Below are 20,818 nucleotides of genomic sequence, written 5' to 3'. Positions count from 1 at the left end.
TCTATCATCTGTCATATTAGCTGTAGAGGCACACACTTAAAATATAGAATTTTTTTTTCTATGAAGATTTTGTTCTAGTGTTGTTACAAGAAGCAATTATGCATACTAATTAGAAATACAGGGACTATCACAACAGTAAAACATTCTGTCCAATACGTTTATTCAATTGAATTGGTGATATTTTAGAGAAGCAGATCTTTTCACTTTTATAATGTTCTACCTGTGGATTCTATACACACCCTAGCAAAATTAAAAGTATTAGAAAGAAAAAAACTTGGTTTGGTTTTAATATTAGGCTCCTAATATCTGATCTGAGCACTCTCCACGTTGTTGTGCTAATGGTGATCAAGCATTGGTAACCTGAAAAACAGTAGATGAAAGATAACTCAGTAAGGAAACACTGTAGAAAAAGATTTAAATAGAATTTTAATGGTTGTTTTGTAAACGGGTGCCTTCAGTGGCTGCAGCGATGGCAGCGAGTCAGAGAGAAGGGATCAAGGGGAGCTGTGTCGCTGCAGAGATGCCCCTGGAGCACAGGGAGCACCCGCAGTTCTGCATCCGTCCTCCAGGGTTTGTCACTATTTACATGCAAAAGCTCATCAGGCTGCTCCAAAGGCAATGATGGCTACTAGTACAAAATGCTCCTTGGTTCCCCCATTGCCCAAAAAATACCTGAGGAAGAGCAGGATGGGGAAGAAAGTGCTTCTCTTTTGCCTTAAAAATGATGGCAATTGTAGCAACGACACCATAAGCTGGGCCTGAAAGACAAAACATCAAGAGCTGTGTAAGCCACTCCAATAACTGTGAATTTGATGCACCTGGGAGAGCAAGACGCTTGTGAATCCCTTGCAAAAGGGCCATGGCCTCTGGCAGCAGCCTGTATGGAAACGCCAGTGGTAGAGAAACGGTGGCTGCAGCCGGAGTATTGCCTCCTCCCCATCAGCCTGCCCCGCTTGGCTTTCTGCATCCTTCTCCTGCCCCTGTACCACCCTCTGCCTCTTTTCTGCCTGCACTGGGCAGCCTGGAGGCATGGAGAGCAGCTGTCCTGGTGCTCCCAGGGAGGAGGAGGCCCTGCAGGAGGGTCCTGAGGTCCTGCTGGCAGGTGGCAAACCACCCCTGTGGTTGCGATTGCCTCCCCGCTCCACCCCCAGCACCACACACGGCAGTCCTCCCTCATTCCTCGGTGGCAGAAAATGAACTGGGTTGGCGGCAGCCGGTGAGTAAAACTCTTCAAAGGCTGCCAGAAATGGCTCCATGCTGAGCCAGTGTCCCCTCACAGACCAGGCACAGCCATGGTGTGTGTGACTAGGCACCAGTGCCCCTCACAGACCAGGCACAGCTATGGTGTGTGTGACAGCCCTGGTGTCCTCTCACAGACTGGCCACAGCCATGGTGTGTGTGACAGCCCAGGTGTCCCCTCACAGAATGGCAGGGCCACAATGTGTGATTCGGGCCCGGTGTCCCCTCACAGACCAGCCCCGCTGTCCCCTCCTGAAGCAGAGCACATGAGGAGATGCCGATGCCCCCCACACCAGACGGGGGGGGGGCACGTTTGGGCCTAATATGTCTCCACAGGCTGGGGCTGGGTGAGACTCTCCCACCTGGGCCTTTCTTCACACCCTTACAAATAGCAGTGATTACCATTTGGAGAAAAAGATGTATAGTTACTTAGATTCACTGAAATAGTAAAATAAGCACCAACTGAGTTGTAACATAAAAAAAAATGATAACATTCAGTTTCTTTAGGTGCTGTGCCATCTGCCTGGCTACTACACATTTAAACCCCACAGATTTTGCAAGTAGCTTTGCTAAACACAGCTTTATAATCATGCTGACTCTATGCAGAATAAAACTAAAATAATGCCTTACCCATCTGGAAGTCTTCCCAGCAAAATGAGGTTTCTGAAAGTCGCCTATATGAAACAGGGGGAAGAGAGAGCTTCAGTTTGAAAAAAAGAACACCAAAAGCAACCCCAACTTTGTCCTAAATGCCTGTCTATCATACTATTCTGTCTGTAAGAAAAAGCAGAGTGTAGGAGTATTGCACTCAGCAAATAGATCAACCTGCTGCTTTCTGCTGCTGTTAATTATCTGTCAGGATTCCTCAGGTGAGTCTGGGATTTGCATTTTAGGTGTCAGACAACCTATCCATTACTGGGGCTTCTATCCACTGCAAGAGTAAATGTTATGTGCACATGTTTAGAAGGTGTGTTCTAAAGTGTGTTCTAAGGGTTCACAGTGTTAAAAAAAAAAAAAAAAAAAAAAGGTGGTTCCAAGGGGATATTCCATATTTCTAACCCAAAAAAAAGTCCTAATCTTACTGACGTAAGGACTGCAGCCATGCTCACCCTGCTCGTACCGGTGACCCAGAGCTCCAATTTTAGCCACTGTGTCCTGTAGGCAATTCATTTAAGACTATGTTTAAGACATAAGATATGTATTTTAAGGTATAACTGTCTCCTATATTGCACAAACAACAGCAGCTCAATAAAACTTGCGGTGACAATCTATTTTTCTTACTTTTTTTACAAAATGTTCACAATATTCTGTAAAATCCCAAAAGGTAGAAACTTGTACTGTGCTCCTTTGTTTCCTTTGCTAGCATGGTTTGTAACTATGTTGCAGCATCGCAAAGAAAATTAGGAGACATTATTATATTGACAAAGATTTCTTGTAAAGTTTTAAGAAATTAAGATTTGATGAAAATGTTGCATTACAGGTCAAATGTCTAAAAGGTTTTCCTTCTTGAATATTCAATGTATTTGGTAGCCCTAAGATAGAATGTGGCCCTATCCCTACTTGAGTAAACTAGGATCAGTCTAAGCGACTTCAGCAGACATACGTTAACTTTACTACCTGAAGGTTTAATCCATTATAACATAACACGACAAAACAGAAAAGAATGAACATACTTGTGTCCTAAATTCTCAATACCATTGGTGTGAAATTCAAGCCATGACTCAAGATGATACTCTTACAATTAAAACAACAATTATTTGCATCTTTCAGGAGCAGAATTGTATTAAAGCAGGAAAGGAGAAAGCAAAAGGTAAACAGTTATAGCCATCTTGGGTTTTATATTGTTATATAAATGCTTTAGTTGATCCACTTAGGAAAAACTTTCAAAGCGTTTGGAGTGGGACTCAAAACTGTAGTGTAACGCTTGTAAAGTGTTTGCTTGACTGCATGTAACTTTTAGGGCAGAAGTTCTAGGTTTACCACGCTGAATTCCAGCAGGAAGAGGAGAGATTAGATGAAGGTATGAATGAATGCATGTGCCCAATTTAAGTTTTACTGAATTACTTCTTTACTATATTTTGCTGGTATGTGCTGACGGACAGAATTGCTTGAAGCCTCACAGTGACAAGCACGTGGTCAGCTAGCCTAACAGGTATATACACAGCTGTTTTTCTGGACTACATAAAAGAATGTTAGGCTCATTGAAGTACTTTATTCTGGCATTTGTAAAAGTAGGGCAGCTTATTTGGATTTTGAATCTGAAAGTGAAATAATAGAATCAAATTTATCTCTGCCACAGAGAAGACATTTCAAAGAGGAAAGAGAAAACAGTAAGAAAAGATAGTTATAACCATAGTAAAAGAAATCAGTTTCCTCCTCAGGAGCTGAGAAAAAAGAGACAGTATACGGAAGCTCCACCACTGAAGCTGGTACTCCCCAATGCCCAGAGCAGATGCGCTGGCATATACAGGAGGAGGAAACACAGGCTGACAGTACGGAGACAACCTGTGAAATGAAAACCTTTACCGAAGGGAATGTGGGGGCAACCAGCAGCTTGTTGCCCCCATTGCTTTCCCAGTCTCCTGGAGGCCTCTGAGTTCTCAAAATCTGTTTACTCAAGGATTTATTGGTCTAAGCCACATCATTTATGTTATAACTATGTAATTTTTTTCAGTGGAGGAGAGAAAACAGGAAAGAATCCAAGGCAGGATTGGTTTTAGTAATTTAATACTAAATTACTAAACACAGTGGTAATTTTGTAATTGCCATTACACAATTAATAGTAATTTAGTAATTTAGAGGTGATGGGAAGAAATTATCTGGGACATCGAAGGGACATGGATATAATTAGGGGGTATGGTCTCCAAAGCAATATGAATTTTGAAGTGTTGATTTGTACACAGGCTGAATTTCCCTTACTGCAGATATTCTTCTTAACTGAAGAACAGGTATTTTCCGTAGATGATAACATCCTAGAAAGCTGAAGATTGATATATAATAAATTATACTGGAAAATAGTTACCAACAAACATGGTGGATATGTTAGTTACATGCAACCTGCAATCGCAAGAGGAATTACATTTCAGAAGAAAAGCTAATGCTATTTTCTGTTTAGGCATAGCCTTTTTATCAATATCCTTCTTGTAATTAAAAAAAACCCACCTTACTCTTTTGATTTATTCATCTGCTGTGCTTGATGCTAATGATTTTAGGATGATTATTAATGGTCTCCTACAAAATGGAGATTTTTATTTCCTAAATTTTCCAGAATTATCTGCCTGATACATTCAAAGTGTCAGTCATATCTGGTTTTGTTCCTTGCAACAAAAAGCCTTTCAAAGTCCCAGTCTTAGAGATTTTTCTTCTTTATTTTTTTTCTCTTTTTTTTTTTTTTTTTGTCACAAGACTATTTTCTATGTTGAGAAAGACAAATTTGGAGAACAATGAACTCTGTGTCATTATTGATGGTCATGTGTATGTAATCTTGCTGATTTAGTTGCCTACTATTTTATAAGCTGCCTAGAAAGCCCAAGTTTAAATTTTTCTAAGATTTTTTCCTTGCAGTATTTTGGTATGTCTTTTATTGCAAAGAAATATTTTTAATGATCATACACAAAGTTTGAGGCCTGACTGTTTAAGGACTAAATTTTTGGCATCAAGAGGCCAGTGGTTTATTTTTAATATGACCAAGTTATACTTGCAGTCTTTTTCAAGGCAATACATATAAACTAAATAACAGTAGACAGGGTGTGAGCATTCAGAGACATTTAATCATGCGCTTTTATTATTAGGAATTGTTTACTAAGAATTATATGCTGCTGATGTGTTGTTGAAGCTTCTGTCAAAACCTTATTCTCTCTTTCAAAAAATTTAGGAATTCTTTGAAAAGAGGAAACTTAAATCAAAAATGAAGCTTCTGGGAATATCATCTCCTAAAAGTTCAGCAGTCAGTTTAGATCTCCTCAATCTGTATGTTGTTAACCAGATATCAAACAAAAAAGACAACACTGGTAAGTTTAAGTGTAACGGTGTTCTGACTTCACAGTTAACAGAATCAGTTATCCTTAAATATTACTGCTATATTTTAGTTCTTGTTCTTCCACTTATACCTTAATGCTCAAATAAGTGTTGTTTCATTTTTTAAATAAAAAATTGTAAGTAAATACAGAAATAATGATTGAATAAAAAGTCAGGACATAAGAGGAATCAAGTAACCTTGGCTACTGCCTACTTCACCTTTAAAGCCTGGTAGACTTATGTACCTTCCTCATTCCATCCATTAATTTTACCCTATATCCATTTATTTTTCCCTTTGCCATTGAATGGTTCCGTTTGTATTCCAGTCAGTTCTACCCAGAGTCTCTTTCTTAAAATCCATCATTAAGCTCCAAAAAACCCCCCATCTCTACAACTTTAGCCCTAACTGTTACCCTCTGTGACCAGATTGTGGAGGATTTGTTGTACTATGATCAGGAAGATTAGAAAGTGACTGAGGAGGGCAACAGAGCCTGTCTACACACAGCAGCTGACCATAAATAATTTCATACTATAATGCCATTTAGAATAGAGCTCTTGCATTGTTAGTTAACAGAGAAAGCAAAATATATGACTTCAAATGGATTAAGAAACCTAAACCAACACCTTTTGTATTCTAATGAAAATTCAGGAAGCTCAAAACTTTCTCCAAGCCCAGTGCTGATATTGCAAATACTTTCATTGCAGAGAACATGAGGAAGCCAGTCCACGTTGATATCACTGAAGATGTAAAAATACCTGTTCAGAGGCACAACATAGAGCTTCCCACATCACCACTACGTACACAACATATGTCAAACTTAGACGACATCCAGAACAGGTACTTGTATAAAGTGGGCAGTAGTTAAGCTATAATGAAGGTCTGCGTGATGGTCTTATATTTGGGGTATTAAGTAAACATAAATATACCATTCTAAGATGATGAAATTTTGCTATCAGTCCTGGCATTCCAGTGATACCCTTACTATGAAAGAGTAAACAAATGTATTCTAAATAAAAACTGTACATGAAGATGAGAGATTTAAACAAAAATAATGTTTCTTTACTCATGTCAGGTACATGCACTAAGTTTATCTCACAGAACAGCATTTCTACTTACATTTCAAACAGCATTTTCTTCTTATGCTGTTTTCCCATCCAACTTTAGGCACCCTAAAGTGACTGACTCACACACTGGCTGCTCATAACTGCTTAAGAATCAGGCATTTTTAAGATGTGTGGAAAAATATCCTTAAATTATTTTGAAATTAATAGTTAGAATGTTTTTAATCTTATAGATCTTATATCTTGTATTTCATAGGCTGTTTTTATTCATTTTACAAGGTTACAAAAGCAAGTATTGGACAGCAGAAGGCAGCATCTCTCAGAGAAAGTAAAATACCAGCATAATGTAAGTAAGTTCATTGTTCTCACTGATGTAAAGCTAAAAACGTGTGGCAATGAATGTATTTGTAAGTGATTTGTCAAAAAGTTACCAAATCTATGGATGCTGAAACATGTGAAGTCTTCCCCTTTAAGGCTATATTGGTATGTTATTTGTCAGTCATATTTTATATTCCTACTATTTCTTACATATTTCTTGAAAGGCTCACCTTGTTTTAGGCATTTTCCAAAACACTTCAGAATATCTGTGCTCTATACTAGTCACAAAGGACAGAGATTATGAGAAAGAGACTGAGGCCAATGGCATGTAAAGTAAAAACAATATGCAGAATTTTAAATATGAAACATGAGAAGCATAGACAGAAGTGAGTCTTTCAGAGGAACTTAAGTACAAGTCTCAGCGGATGCAACTGAGAATTTCATACACTTATTGAGGTTACAGTGAAAAACATTCTCTAGATGGAATTTAAGCTCTTTTTTATGACCCGTTCCACTGTTGTGTAAAAAGCCAACCAACCAAAAAAAAAAAAAAAAGGAAGTTAGTAAACATGTTAGAAGACACTTAGTTTAGGTTACTCAGACTTGCTTGATTATACAGCTTCACTGACTCCTGCTGCTCATATCAGATAGGACTCTAAGGAAAAGATGTTTGCACAGTATTGTTCTGTATATTCTTGGCCCATTCATGTTGCCAAAGCATGTTTTGCTAGAGTGAGAAAGACAAATGTTTTTCTAGTGTTAGAATTTCCTTTCTTTTGAGTCAGGAAGATTTACTTAGTATGGGTTAAAAGTTTAACTGCCTAATGTGTTTCAGCCAAAATTACCATAAGCTCCTACTACTTTTCAGATATCACATTAAGTCAGCCTTCCCTTATGACTCTCATCTGTTTCTTGAGGAAAGAGAGGACATATTTCAGATTTAGCGTGGCCAGAAATAACGGTTCATAATGATAGCGAAGTTTCTCCTCAACTTCCACTTGTATGGACATATTTACATCAGTTCATCAAAACACATGATAATGCAGTGTGCATACACCGAAAGATAATTTAATATATGGGTCAAAAAATAAAGTGTAAGGCCTGTATGTTGCAAAGAACTGTTTTTAATACCTTCATAAGTTGAAGTATATCCAATTTAAGTAATTAAGATTTATCTACTTTATAAAGAGTAGCTATAAAAGTCATAATTTTCAGCTTTCTGGAAACTTACAGTTTTCGTCATACAAAGATTTTGTGCAACGTACAAGGTTTCTGCACTCCATTAGTATTTCATGCTACCTTCACTGGATAAGATGGATTACAGGCACTACTTCCATGTAGCTGTGGATACAGTGACATTTCATGAGTTTTGCCTTCAAATATCTCCTTGTGTTCTGATCTGCTTGAGATAACATTGTTGTTATCACAACATGCTGGAGACCTCTCCTCAATGGAGTAAATTATTTTTCATTTTACTACTTAGGAACCAAGTCAGCAAATCATTTACCTACACGCCTAAAGCTAACAATGTATTTATACTCATCTCTCCTCAGGATATCATTTGTGTGCATGCTTCAACTTAAGTAGGTACTTATGTGTTTCCCTAAAATTAGCCCTCATTACCTTACGTTTTTGTGAAAAATCATATCAGAATACATGAGAATTTTCTCTTGGATGTGGTATATGTGCAGAGATGTATAAGATACCGAAACATTTGATTACTTTTAGCTTTATGCTTGCATCAAAACAGTTTTAGATAAATTAAATGTCTCTTTGCTGTATTTTGTCTAGTTATCACCAGTAACAGAATTCATGTATGCTGACTCTGCTATGGAACATGAAGACAATACAGCAAGAGCTTTTAGTGCCTGTCCATTGTCCTCTTCTGGTTTTTGGTCCTCTAACTGTACACAATTTTCAGAGGAAAATTTCAACACAAACCTAATGAGCAACACTTGGGAACAGTCCTATGAAGAGAAGCTGCAAACCCAGGTTTGATTAATGTTTTGTAATTTCCGCAGAATTATTTTAGACTAACTTTCATTTATTTGGGGTGTAGGATTAGTGTAATGGTGAAAATAATTATGAATGATCAACATTTCTTGTGGGTTGGTGGCAATGAATATTCCATATATGTAAATATATTTCTTTTATTGTTATGAGATATGCTTAACTTGAGCTTTTGTTCACTGACCTCTCAGTATTGTTGATATCTGCAGAAAGAGAGTTAGTCACATACCGCTGGCTTTCTTTTGTCTCTGGCTTGTAAAGTTGGTTAAAGAAAGCTGAAATGTTTTACAGGTATAAATACAGCTTTCTTAAATGTACAATTAGTATAACTGGGTATCATACGATACCAGGTGATCACCATGACCTAATTTGTAATCATGCAGTGTCTCATTGAGTAACATAGTTCTTACAGAATTCTCAATGCTCTTAAAAGGATTGAGAAAAGCCTGCCGTTTAGCTCAAGTTAAGTTTAAGGAATGATTGAAAGTTATTTGTCCTGATGCATGTTATTATTTTTTACATTTTGTTAACTTTGGGGTTCTTAAAAGAAGCATCCTTAGAAAAGTAATAGCAAATATAAGGGGGGTCTCATAATATGCTTTATTTTTAGAAAATATATTGTTTATTGAAAATAATAAAACAAATTCTATGTGTATCACCAGTGGTATTTTAAAGTCTTGAGCTTCAGAAGGGGAGATGTTGAGTTGTTCAGGGAATGAGTAGGCAGAAACCCACAGAAAGCTGACCTGAAGGACAAAGGAGCCCAAGAAAGATGTTTTCAAACAGTCCACCTCAATGTGCAAGAGAGCGAGTAGGTCCTGGAGGCCAATTTGGCTGAACGAGGGAACTCCTGACTGAACTCAAATGCAAAAAGGAAGTGTGGAAGGAAGGGTGGGCTACCCAGGGAGAATACAGAAGCATCCCCTGAGCTTAGACGAGTTGCATTAGGATGGCCAGAGCTGAAACTCAAAAGGATTGAGAAGGGCAGCAAGGAGGACTTCTACAGGTATATGAGCAGCAAAAGGAAACCAAGGAAAATGCTGTCGACTGCTAAACAGAGTTGATGACCTATTGACAAAGGACACGGAAAAGTCTGAGGCACTCAAGACCTACTTTACTTCAGGCTTTTCTGACAAACTTTGCTCTCTGGCACATCTTCAAACTCAGTAGAGAGTTTGGGAGACAGTCGTACAAAACAGGAGTGAAGGATCAAATTAGGGAATCCTTAGCAACCTGGACATAAAGAAATACATGGGACTGGACAGGGAGCATCCAAGTATATTGAGGGAGTTGGACGACACCACTGCAGGGCAGATGTCTATCATCTTTGAAAGACTGTAGTGACCAGGAAAGTGTCTCATTGACAAGAAATACGCAAATGTTATGCCCATCTGCAAAAACATAAGCATGATCTGGTAAAGGATCATCTTGTCTCTGTCTCTGAAAGGATTACAGGACTAGACCTCCCAGAGGCAATTCCAAGGTACACGAAGAACAAGAAAGTCACTGGGAACAGCCAGCATAGATTTACCAAGGCCATACTGTGCCTGATGAACCTGTTTGCCTTCTGTGATGAAATAGCGAGCTCTATGAATAAGGGACAGCAGCAGATGTTATTTACCCAACTTTAGGAAGGCTTTTGACGAGGTTTCCCAGGGGGTCCTAGTAGCCAAAGTGGGGAAGTATGACCCAGATGAGTGGACAATAAGATATGTAAAAAACTGGCTGTTACCATCATGGTCAAAGCAGTTGTCTGTGGGCTAAATTCTAATTGGCAACAGGTCAGTAATGGCAGGGATCCCCAGAGATTAATACCGAGTCTCATACATTTTCATTAGAGAGTTGGACAATAGGACAGAATGCACCCTCAGCATCTCAGCAGGTTCATGCAGAACACCAAATTAGCGGAGTGATCATTACAAGTAGCAGGGCTGCTACTCAGAGGAATCTTGACAAGCAGAAGGCCAACTTCACAGAGAAATACAAAGCCCTGTACCTTGGAAGAAATAACCCCCTACATCAGTGCAGGTGGGGACTGACTAAGTAGGCAGCAATTTTGCAGAGAAGGACCTGAGGGTGCTGGTGGACAACAAGTTGTACATGAGTCAGCAGTGCACCCCTGTAGCACTGAAGGCCAACTACATAGAGGGCTATATTAGAAAAAGCATAGCCAGCAGTGAAAGGCAAGTGATTATTTCCCTCTGAGCAGCATATGTGAGAACACATTTGAAATACCATGTCCAGTTTTGGGACCTCCAGTACAAGAGAGAGATCAACAAACTGTAGCAAGACCAATGAAAGGACACAGAAATTGTTTAGGGTATTGGAGTTCTTGATGAATGTGGAGAGACTGAGCGAAGAGGGCTTTTTGATCAGCAAGTACTTGAGCATGAAAAGGGCTCGGGAAAGAGAAAGCTACGGGGGTGTGGGGTGAACTAACTGCTGTCTTCCATGGTCTAAACAGAGTTACAGACAGGACAGAGCCAGAGGTACACAGTGAAATTTCAAGAAGTAAAGGTCACAAGTTTCAACAATGGAAATTCTGTTTGTATAGGAAAAAAATATTGTCGCAAAAGTAGCTAAGCACCAGAGGAGGCCATACAAACAGGTTGTGGAATCTCAGTCCTGAACAATCCTGACTAATCTGGCCTAACCTTGAATCTGGCCCCGCTTTGAGGTTGTTGGACTAGATACCTCTTGAGATGCCTTCCAGACAACAGCTTTCTATGATTGATTATGTGATCTTCAGTGGAACTTGAGCTTGTTACAGGCTATCAAGCTTGGTCATACAATGGGAGGATGGGGTGCTAAAAGGACATTTAGAATATTAACAGTGATATGCAAATAGGGAAAAATATGAGTTATACAGAGCTCAGGCTGTAAGGAGGTTTGAGCTTCTACTGTAAAGATAAAAAGAAGTAAAACCAGTGGGAAAACACATATATTATTTGCAAATCGAACTTTAATGTTTTAAATGCTATAACTATTACATATGTTCAGACTTTGACAGATTCTACTGTTTTCTCAGCCAGGAAATAGTTCTGATCAAGACCCTTGGATTACGAAATATCCAAGACACTGTATTTTCAGGAAGTCTGATACAGTGTCTCAGGAACTATTTAAGCCATTGCATAGGTAGGCAATGTTTTCACATTAAAGAGAGAAATAACAGTCAAGTTTAAGAAAGGAAAATACTAAGATAATCTGAAGCTTATTGCTACTTGATTTTTCACTGATTTTTGGTGCTTTTCAATTAGATATTGAAATTGAATGGCAAGACTGAACATACCAAGCTATTTAAATTTGCTTAATTAAATTTGCTTAAAGTAAAAGGCAGCAAAATGTGGATTTTAGGTAGGCTTTTGGAACCATGATCTGTTTTTCCCAATGTCACAAACATGATGGTGTTAGTGAATTTATCCCGAGTGAGAAGCACGGATTTACTAAGAGGCCACAGGGAGGGTAGCTGCCCCAGCTCTCATTAGTTCTGGTCACTGTTGCAAGAGCTTTTCGGATGACCTTGATGCTGTAGCAATTGAGAAACTTCTCCACCTACACTGTTTACATTTGGGATTCCAGGAACAAAGCATTTTCTTTCTTTCTTTTTCATATGCGCTCCAGCTATAGCTTTTTTTTTTTTTTTTTTTAAGGATTGGTTCAGTTATACTTTTATGAGAATATATGCTTTGTTTTTAAAAGAATGGATGGAAATCTAGAATATATTTATTTTTCTATGTGCTGATTAAAAATCTTTTACATCACAGAGAGTTTAGGGCCAGACTGTTATACTGAACATTTTATTTCAGTTTCTTTCCAGGGGCTCTTGCCTTGGATCTAGGGCTCTTACAGGGCTAATCTTCCTTTACTCTTTTTATTCTGTAAGTCTGCTGTCTGGTTGCAGGGTCCTACCAGTCTCTAGCTTTGGCTGGATAGAGCCATAAAAGGCCATATGTTATATTGCTGTTCCTGAAGTACCTACAGCCTGTTTGCCTGGGGAGTCAAGTGACTGATAAGCTCACTGACCACATCAGCTTCCAGTCTTAGCCACCTTAACTTTGTCTTTCTCTTTTCTCCTAGCTTCTCTCGGTTTTCTCCAGCAAAACCTAAAATGAGGATAACATTCACCTTGCTGTACATCTTAGTGAATTCCCAATGAATACCTTTATGTTAAAGCCCTACCTAACCTTACCCCGCCTACATCTCCCCTTTCATTTCTCCACAGGCCTTCAGGCCTGCACTCATCTTCTTATGGCACCTCCCTTAGTCCTCTACCCGTTCACAGTTCACTCACAACATCTCTTTTCCAACTGTTCTTCAAATCCATTTCTTTGTATTGTCCTTGTTTTGTTTCATCCAGTGTAGCCATAAATTTTTATACCTCAGGAGTTGGCAGTTCTCCTGGAAAGGGAGTTTCTTTCACTGTATGTGAAAAGTAAAGTATAAAATTATACAATTGTTTAATGTAATTGTTACATACTAATGACGTAATCAATGTGCATACATCTGAGAGCTGTAACATGATCTCAAGATCATTAAATATTAACTAAAAAATTTAGATTACTTATTTCCTCATCTACTATTAACTTACACTTAGCATTACAAAATGTTCAGCTGGAGTGAAGAAGGAGCCTCTGAATTGCCTCAAAAAATGGTTTTGTCTTCCTCACGTAGATCTATCCAAGTTTCTCCAGAAAGAAATTCTAGTGTGTTTAGCCTTCTAAACTGTTGTGGGGAGGTTTCTGTAAGCTGATCAAAAAATTACAGAATTTTTCTCCAGTAGAGTTTTCTGTACTACACTTCAGTTTTCAAGTTCTTTTGATGACATTTCTCAAAACTTTTTAAAGAAAGGGCATTTTTTTGAATGACCTTCTTTGCCACATCTCTGTGCTTCAGAAGCCTCTCAACCTTTTGCTTGAATTTTCTGAAAGGTCAGTTGGCAGATCGAGCCTAGAAAAAAAGCAGTGAAAATGTTAGATTAAGAGCCAAATAAATGAAAGTATGATAGCTTTCGTGCTAATAATGCATGATAACATCTTCAAAACCACTACTATCAGAAATAGGGTAAGGAAGTATGGGCAAAACAAAATGTCTGACTGGCCTCCTGACTGTGGAATAGAAAAATTCTGTGCTGAATTAGGATTACTGACCTCAAGTACAAATGGAAGTCACTTGCTAAGAGACCAGAATTAAGCAGTAGACACAGTGTATTATGGGCTTTCAGTAAAAGAGAGAACTGTAGTCTTGAAGAACAAACTATTTTTATGAACAGAAGAAGCTGTCTTCCTCTTTTCCTTTTTTTTTTTTCTTTTCCCCCAGACTGGACTTCTTTGGTCAGCTGGTGGAGCAGCAGTGACATACTGTGGCTGATTTTATAAATCACAGTTCCTTACTCAGGAGGATGTGCTCCATGTCTTGGTATTCGTGGAGACATCATGAAACAGAACCCTTTTTAAATCAACCTTACTGCAAAGTTGAAATAAAATACAGGACACTTTTTCAGTTGCAATAATTTACATTTGGGACAAAAGCAAGTGGGATGAGCAGTAAAGTCTTTGAGATTTTTACCATCAAGTTATCATAATTTGTTGCGTTAGCAGTTGGTAGTTTGCTTATTTACCTACTGAGCAAACTGTTTTTTCTTTTCTAACAACCCCCCGCCCCTCACCCCCAGGCTAGACTATATGAATTCTGCCAGGAAAAATCCAGTGATAATGACCAGTAACGAATCAGAAAACACTGAAGGAGTAAAAGAACCATTGTTTGATGTTATGAAAGAAACTGCAGCACTGAAAGCTCCCCAAGATTGTTCCTTTCTGGCACTGTTTGAAGATGAGAGCCAACCAATCCATAATAATCTTTCCACAAAGCATTTTAATCCTTTTGTTAACCAAAGCAGTACTGCTATTTTTTCCATTGATCCTGATGATAGAAATCAAATGAGCAACAGAAATTATCCTTATGATACTAGAGAGGCTTATCCTGCAATCAATGCAAAAAGAAGTTCTGTAGACAGAAACCTTGAAGGCATTTTCACAGCTCCAGAACAGGTTTTACTTAAAAGTAACAATGCCTCAAGTGCAAGCTACAAGAAAAGCAGTGGACTTCATAAAACCTACCTGCAGGACTGTCACGACCAACAACACTACTTCATACCCTCTGAAAACAAAGAAAAACCTGCAAACCTTGAAAAAATTGGTGAGTGTCAATATATTAAGGACATATATTCTAGTTTTTATTCTCATTTTAAAGATATATGTTTTCCTAACCACGGATGGGTCTGCCCTGACCAAAACCATGTCATGAATCTTCAGAATGCAGTAATTTAGTTTTAAATCCAATTACGAAAATATTTTTAAAAGTTGACAAAGTATTTATTTTCAAATTGCATTGATGATATTGCATTTTAAAATCAAGGTTTACTTTTTTATTTTAGAGACATTTGCTTATCACCATGATCAGCAGATTAACTTAAAGGAGAATGTGCAGAAATATTCAAGAAAAAAAAGGTGAGTGCCATACAAATTATCAATCTATTAACTAGTGATAACTGCAGAGACCTTGCTGAATTGGAGAAATCTGGGTAAAGGGCCGTGAAGGCAATATTCTAAACATTATTACTGAGGACCCAAGTTTTCCCAGTGAAAATAGTAGTGAATAATGTGAATAAAATTATTTACATGTAAGCCCTTTATACCATTGTTCATCTGCCTACAGTAAGTACATAGACTGCTTCATGGGACAGTTTTGAGTCCCTGAAGTTAAGCTGTTGCTCTGACTGGCCCTCTAAAAGACTCTATCTCCTTCCACTGACTACAGAGGAAGTTAATGTCTTCCCTGGACTAAAGTTAGCATATGTGAGTGCCCCATGTTTTACAAAAGATGGTTTTATCAAGAACTCTGATCTGTTACACCTGTTGTTTTACAAAGCAGCGCTATCTTCTCTCATCTCTCATATTACATTTTGCATTTCAAGAGAAGTGAAGGTTGCAAAAAACAGATTCTTGGTGTTAAATCTCAGGTTCAGAAATAAGTTCAATGATCTCAATAGTGGTAAGCATTTCATGGTTACTGAAGACAAAATAAAAATTGAAGACAAAAAAGTCACCAGTAATGACTTTAATTCAGAAAGAAAATGAAAGTACAGGAGGTGAAATCACTTACCAGAGAAATCTGTGTTTGCACCCTTCAGTGACGACAAGGCTGTGAAAGAATCCACCTGGAGACAGAAACAGCTCTTTGGATTTGAACAGGTAGCTTTTTATAGAGACATATTTTTTGTCAAACCTACTGTTTGCACCATTCATTGAAATGGAGAAGGAATGTCCATAACAGTTAGAAACTGAATTTAGCTTTTCTGAATTAACTTCTGTGGAAGCTTCCTTTCCTTCATGGTTTATATAGGGAATACAGAAAGAACAGCTTCTGTTAATTGGTTCAGATAGATAGCCCTTTCAAGTCCATAATTTACATGATTTGATTCACACCTAAGATGATGCCTGAAATAAATTGTGTAAGTTACCCATTAACCTTTAGGATCAGATTCCGCAGGCCGTGCCCAGACACTATATGCAGAACACTTTAGTATGATAAAGAAGCTTTTTGTCAGTATACATGTAAAGAATCTTGTAGATATTTTGACCATAGAAGTCACCCAAGTACATACAGTATTGGTCAGGGGGTTTGTACCTCTTAAAATAATTTGACTACAGTGCAGTGACTCCTTTATGTAATACATCAATGGAATGTTCCTTGCTTAACCTGAGGTGCTAATCCACCTGAACCCTCACTATTAACACTTATTTATTTTTCAAAGTTCACAACAGCACAAGAAAAAGAGTGTAAGTTTGGAGTGAGTTCAAATCTTCACAAGATGGAGAAGGGTTAGTACCATTTATACATTATTAAGTAAAAAATCAGATTTTTCTCTACATGTGAAACTGCAACTGTTACTTTTAAAGCCAGGGAGAAGTCTTTTGATCTTTTTAGGATGTTACATATGATGAGGGCTTGTATGTTTGATTCATACAGCACTGTATAAAGAAGACTAGCACTACCAGGTAACTAATTTGTATTTTCTTTTCCTTGAAGAGATAAATTCAGGTTAGCTTCTCTCTGATGATTATTACACACATATTTTTCATTGTCCGATTTCCTCCAAAGTTGTCCTATAGACTGAAAAGCCAGCTCTGAAAGTAGGGGTAACTGCTAAAAGAAAATATAAATAAATGCACAAGAGAGGTCAAGAATATTAATCTGAACACCACAACTCAAGTTTACCAACATCACCACATAGTAAAATGCCAAGTAAATTGCAGTAATTTTCTTTCTTTCTATTCCTGCAGATCTCTGTTGGCTGGAAAAAATCTTGGACATGTTTTCTCTATTAATGAGTATCTTCATTAGGTGTTTGACATGTGCCATTTTACTGATCTAAACTTTACTAATCTTTACTAGTCTTTACTAGTCTTTATTCTCTTCCACTAGACTATATGCTGTGGTTCCACACATGGACAGAGTGAGGGGAATCAGCGGGAGATCCCACATCCTTTTTGCTCCCTCAGGAGCTGTGGGAGTCAGCTGTGCTGGCTGTATTTCAGAGCAGAAAAGCTCCCAAGGGCCTCCAAGAGAAAAACATGTAACTTGTATGGCAGCCAATGTGTGCAGGGAGTTTGCTCCCTTCTCTCCCTGGCTCTGGGTCTGCAGAGTCCTTCCTCTTTCTGGGTAGAACAGTTCTGCTGCCTGTGCAGGCTGCTGATCAATGGCACAGCTGAAGCTTTGAGGCACCCATCTCACTCTTTCTGTGTTGTCCTGAGAGAAGAATTAGCTATTGCCAAGAACTAGACTGACTTCACTAACACTTTATTCTTTAAACAGTATTTAAAACTTCATCTTAAGTAGTAACGTTTAATTCTACATGCTGTACTTGAGAGTTGGATGCTTGGGGAATTTGGGGGGAGTAACCTTTCTTTCCTTTTCATCTCATTTTCCAGATGTGGAGTCATCACTCAGCAGCCAGTCTCCCAGTTACTCTCCAAGGCAGACAGAGAGCTGTTTCAGCTCTAGTCCCGACACGGTGAGTACTGTCCCTTTATGGGTTTGCAGGGCTTCATTTGAATAATATCTGTATGCCTGAGTGCATCTAAGGGTGGATGTAGCTGGAATCTTATTTATGGTTTTGTTTTGTGCAAGGCAACTTCATGTGTGAGGAAGATAAGAAATTATTAGCTGTAAATATTCCTAAGTACTTCAACAGACATGTTGTCTGGTCTTTTGACAGTAACACGGCAGTGGGAAGATGCTAAGCAAGCTTCTCCTCCCTTCCTGGATGTATAGCTGCCTTACATTACATGCCTGTAAGGCAGGAGGATTTGACACACTGTGTGTCTTCAGCCATTCTCAAACAAAAATGCCACAGTGTAAGAAAATAAATACTGTGTGAGAGTGAAGGTCTGCCTTACCCACCTTCTCTTCAACAGAGGCTGGGAATACACCCCTGGAGAAAGACTGAAAAAAACCCCAAACAACCAAAGCCAGACAGTTCTGGCCTTTCTGTTTATTTCGTGAACTTAGCTATTAGTTAGTCATTAACTTAGTCCTTAGTTATTGAACTGTTTAGACCGTTGCATTCACACAATTCTGTTCAAACAGTCTGAAGAGGAAGACACAGCCAAAAAGAAGGAATATCTGAATGAACGGTCCTTGAAGACAGAGGATGCCAACCTCATCCCAGCCTCAGCAAGTACAGAGCCCCCCAAGACCTCTCACACCAGAACCGTGCCTCTCCAGCCAAGCAGTATTTTGACTAGAGAAGGAAAACATCTTCAGGAGAAAGACTCTATTTCATGTGCCACAGAGGAGGAAAATAAAAACCATACCGCCCCATCTGAGGGCAGCTCATCACACCTTGCCCTTAAAAGAGAGCATGTTACTCTCAGTACCAGGTGTGACGTTTGGTCGCAGACTGAGAGCTCTGTTACAGAAGTAGAGAAAGTGGATGTTGCTACCCAGTGTGGCACCATGCGGGTGTGCAGCTGTGGGAGCTCCCTGCCCTCTGCCCGCAGCCCAGGGGGGCTCTCTCCTCCCAGCGCCACAGGAACCACTGGAGGGCACAAAATGCCAGCGCATGAGGTGCTGCAGCCTGTGGGAATAGCGGCGTTTTCTTCTGAAGCCGAGTATCTGAGTTTGGCTGGCAGAAGGACTCTAGAGGTGCTCAACTACATTGATAAAATGAAGGAGAGAGACAAGCAGTGACAAACTAGAATGGCACGTAAGGAATACAGAAGTTTTGTCCTGTTCTCAGTATGTTTCATTTAATTGGCATATTTTGATTTTTCTAGCCTGGTTAGACAAAATATTTTTTTGCTGTTTGGTTTAAATTATTACTAACTGTGGATTGCTATCCACCTACTACTGTCTTCAACTATGGAGTTCTATAGGTCTCCAACTGTTAACATAGGTTTTTACAATAGCTCGGTAAATATAAACCTTAGGAATTAGATTGGCTTTCCCACCATGTATTCATAGCATTCTCTAGTTTGGGATTAAATTTGCTTCTCTTGAAAGTAGTGGGAAGATTCTGCTTCACTTCAAAACATATTTGGCGTGGCTCTAAGTTCAGAACTATTGTCTGATTCTTATCCATTTTAACAGGCAAACTAGTTTTTGCCATATTTTTGTACTAAATATAAAAATGGGAAACAAGAAAAAATGCACATCTGCACACAGAGAATAAAAAGTAATTTAAAAAAAAAATATTAATTTGTACAAAAAAAAACCACAAATAACCAAGGCTTAATCTTCCTTCCATAGCAGACCCATTGATGCATTCTCTTGCTGTTAATACTGAGAAATCTTTTCTGTGTTTCTATATTTTGCCTGCAGATTGAAAATCTGAAATGCTTTCCTCTGCATTTCGGTATTTGTGTGAAGCTACAAATCACAACGAATAAAAGTTTCTCATAATATTGTTTCTAGGTTATATTCTTTTTCTCTAAAAAAATTCCTAGTTAAGGGTGCAGGGAGACTCAGTTACTGACATCTTCTAGTTATATATCCATACACTTTTACTTATTTATATGTATTGATATGTGTTATATATGTGTGTGTGCGTGTATATATATATGAAAGTGTGTTTGTGTGTACGCTGGTGTCAGGGGTCCTGCTCATAACAAACCGCGCTTGGGCAAAACCTATGCTGGAGACCATGCCTGAAACAGTGCAGAAGATTAGCTTTTATGTGGTCGGTATGTTGTGCTTCCTCCTTTGGGACACAGCTGTTAAAATTTGCTGCTCTTATTCCCACCAGGTCGGTTTCTTTTATTTCTACATTTTGCAAGAAAAGGTTTTGCAGATGAAGGGATGTGTGTCACCCAGCCCTGATGAGACCCATTGTCATTCTTTATCTCCATTCTCATCGTCAAACTAGTAGCTGTGTTTTCTGCTAGCTTTTGGGGATTTATGGCTATGCCATTTTAAAAATAGTGTCTCAGAAATTTCAGTGGACTTTTCCGTGCTTGGAAGAAAATGGCGTTGTTTTTTATATATATGAATTGCATACATGGGAAGTGGTTCACACAGCCAGACTTCTGAAATGTGTAACTATCATTTAGCCAATCCACTGCCCACTTCTTAAGGCTTGACATAAGCAGATTTTCTTTTTTAGGTTGTCTCAATTTATTGTCAAAGCAAGCTCCCTAGTAATTTTTTTATCTGAAACTGCAGTGTTCGTCTTCTTCACAAAAGCTATAATTTTTTTGAATAACAGCTGTGATTTGCTGAAAGCTCAGCCATTACCCGTGGTTTGTAAAGCAGGGTTGTTCGCTCAGCGTTATGAAGCCCATTCAGATTGTGCCCCACCAGCAGCAGCCCGTGCCAGCCTGAATTAGGCCATCGCTAAGATGTGCATTTTCCCAGCAACACCCCCTACCCGGTACGTACCTGTCAGCCTCTTCAGCATCACGTGTCCTGCTTCACGGCTCTCCCCACGGCCGAGCTGCTCGGCCTCGTTTGGTCTGCCAGCCTCCTGCAATATAGCACAGCAGCAGCCGGAGAAGGGCACGTTACAGTGAAAAGCTCTGGCGCTGTATACTTTAGATTTGAGGTTTTTTTATTAAACTGGCAGATGTAAAATTGCCACAGGGCCAGAGATGTCTCTGGTGGCTGTGCGTAGAGA

General features: G+C 38.8%; 1 protein-coding gene across 1 annotated transcript; it reads left to right on the top strand.

Annotated features, from left to right (window-relative positions):
• Positions 1–1,193: 1,193 nt before the first annotated feature.
• Positions 1,194–18,897, top strand: REDIC1 (regulator of DNA class I crossover intermediates 1; the record flags this gene model as incomplete). Its single annotated transcript, XM_082498159.1, has 7 exons — positions 1,194–1,216; positions 3,010–3,049; positions 5,114–5,249; positions 5,962–6,094; positions 14,318–14,841; positions 17,556–17,719; positions 18,295–18,897. The coding sequence occupies 7 exons, from the start codon at positions 1,194–1,196 to the stop codon at positions 18,895–18,897; spliced, it is 1,623 nt and encodes a 540-aa protein (XP_082354285.1).
• Between the last annotated feature and the right edge of the window lie 1,921 nt (positions 18,898–20,818).

Source organism: Vanellus vanellus, assembly GCF_965231255.1.
Source record: "Vanellus vanellus genome assembly, chromosome: 1".
NCBI lineage: Eukaryota > Metazoa > Chordata > Aves > Charadriiformes > Charadriidae > Vanellus > Vanellus vanellus.
The sequence above is the reverse complement of the archived record's forward strand: the minus strand, read 5'-3'. Positions and strand labels throughout refer to the sequence as shown.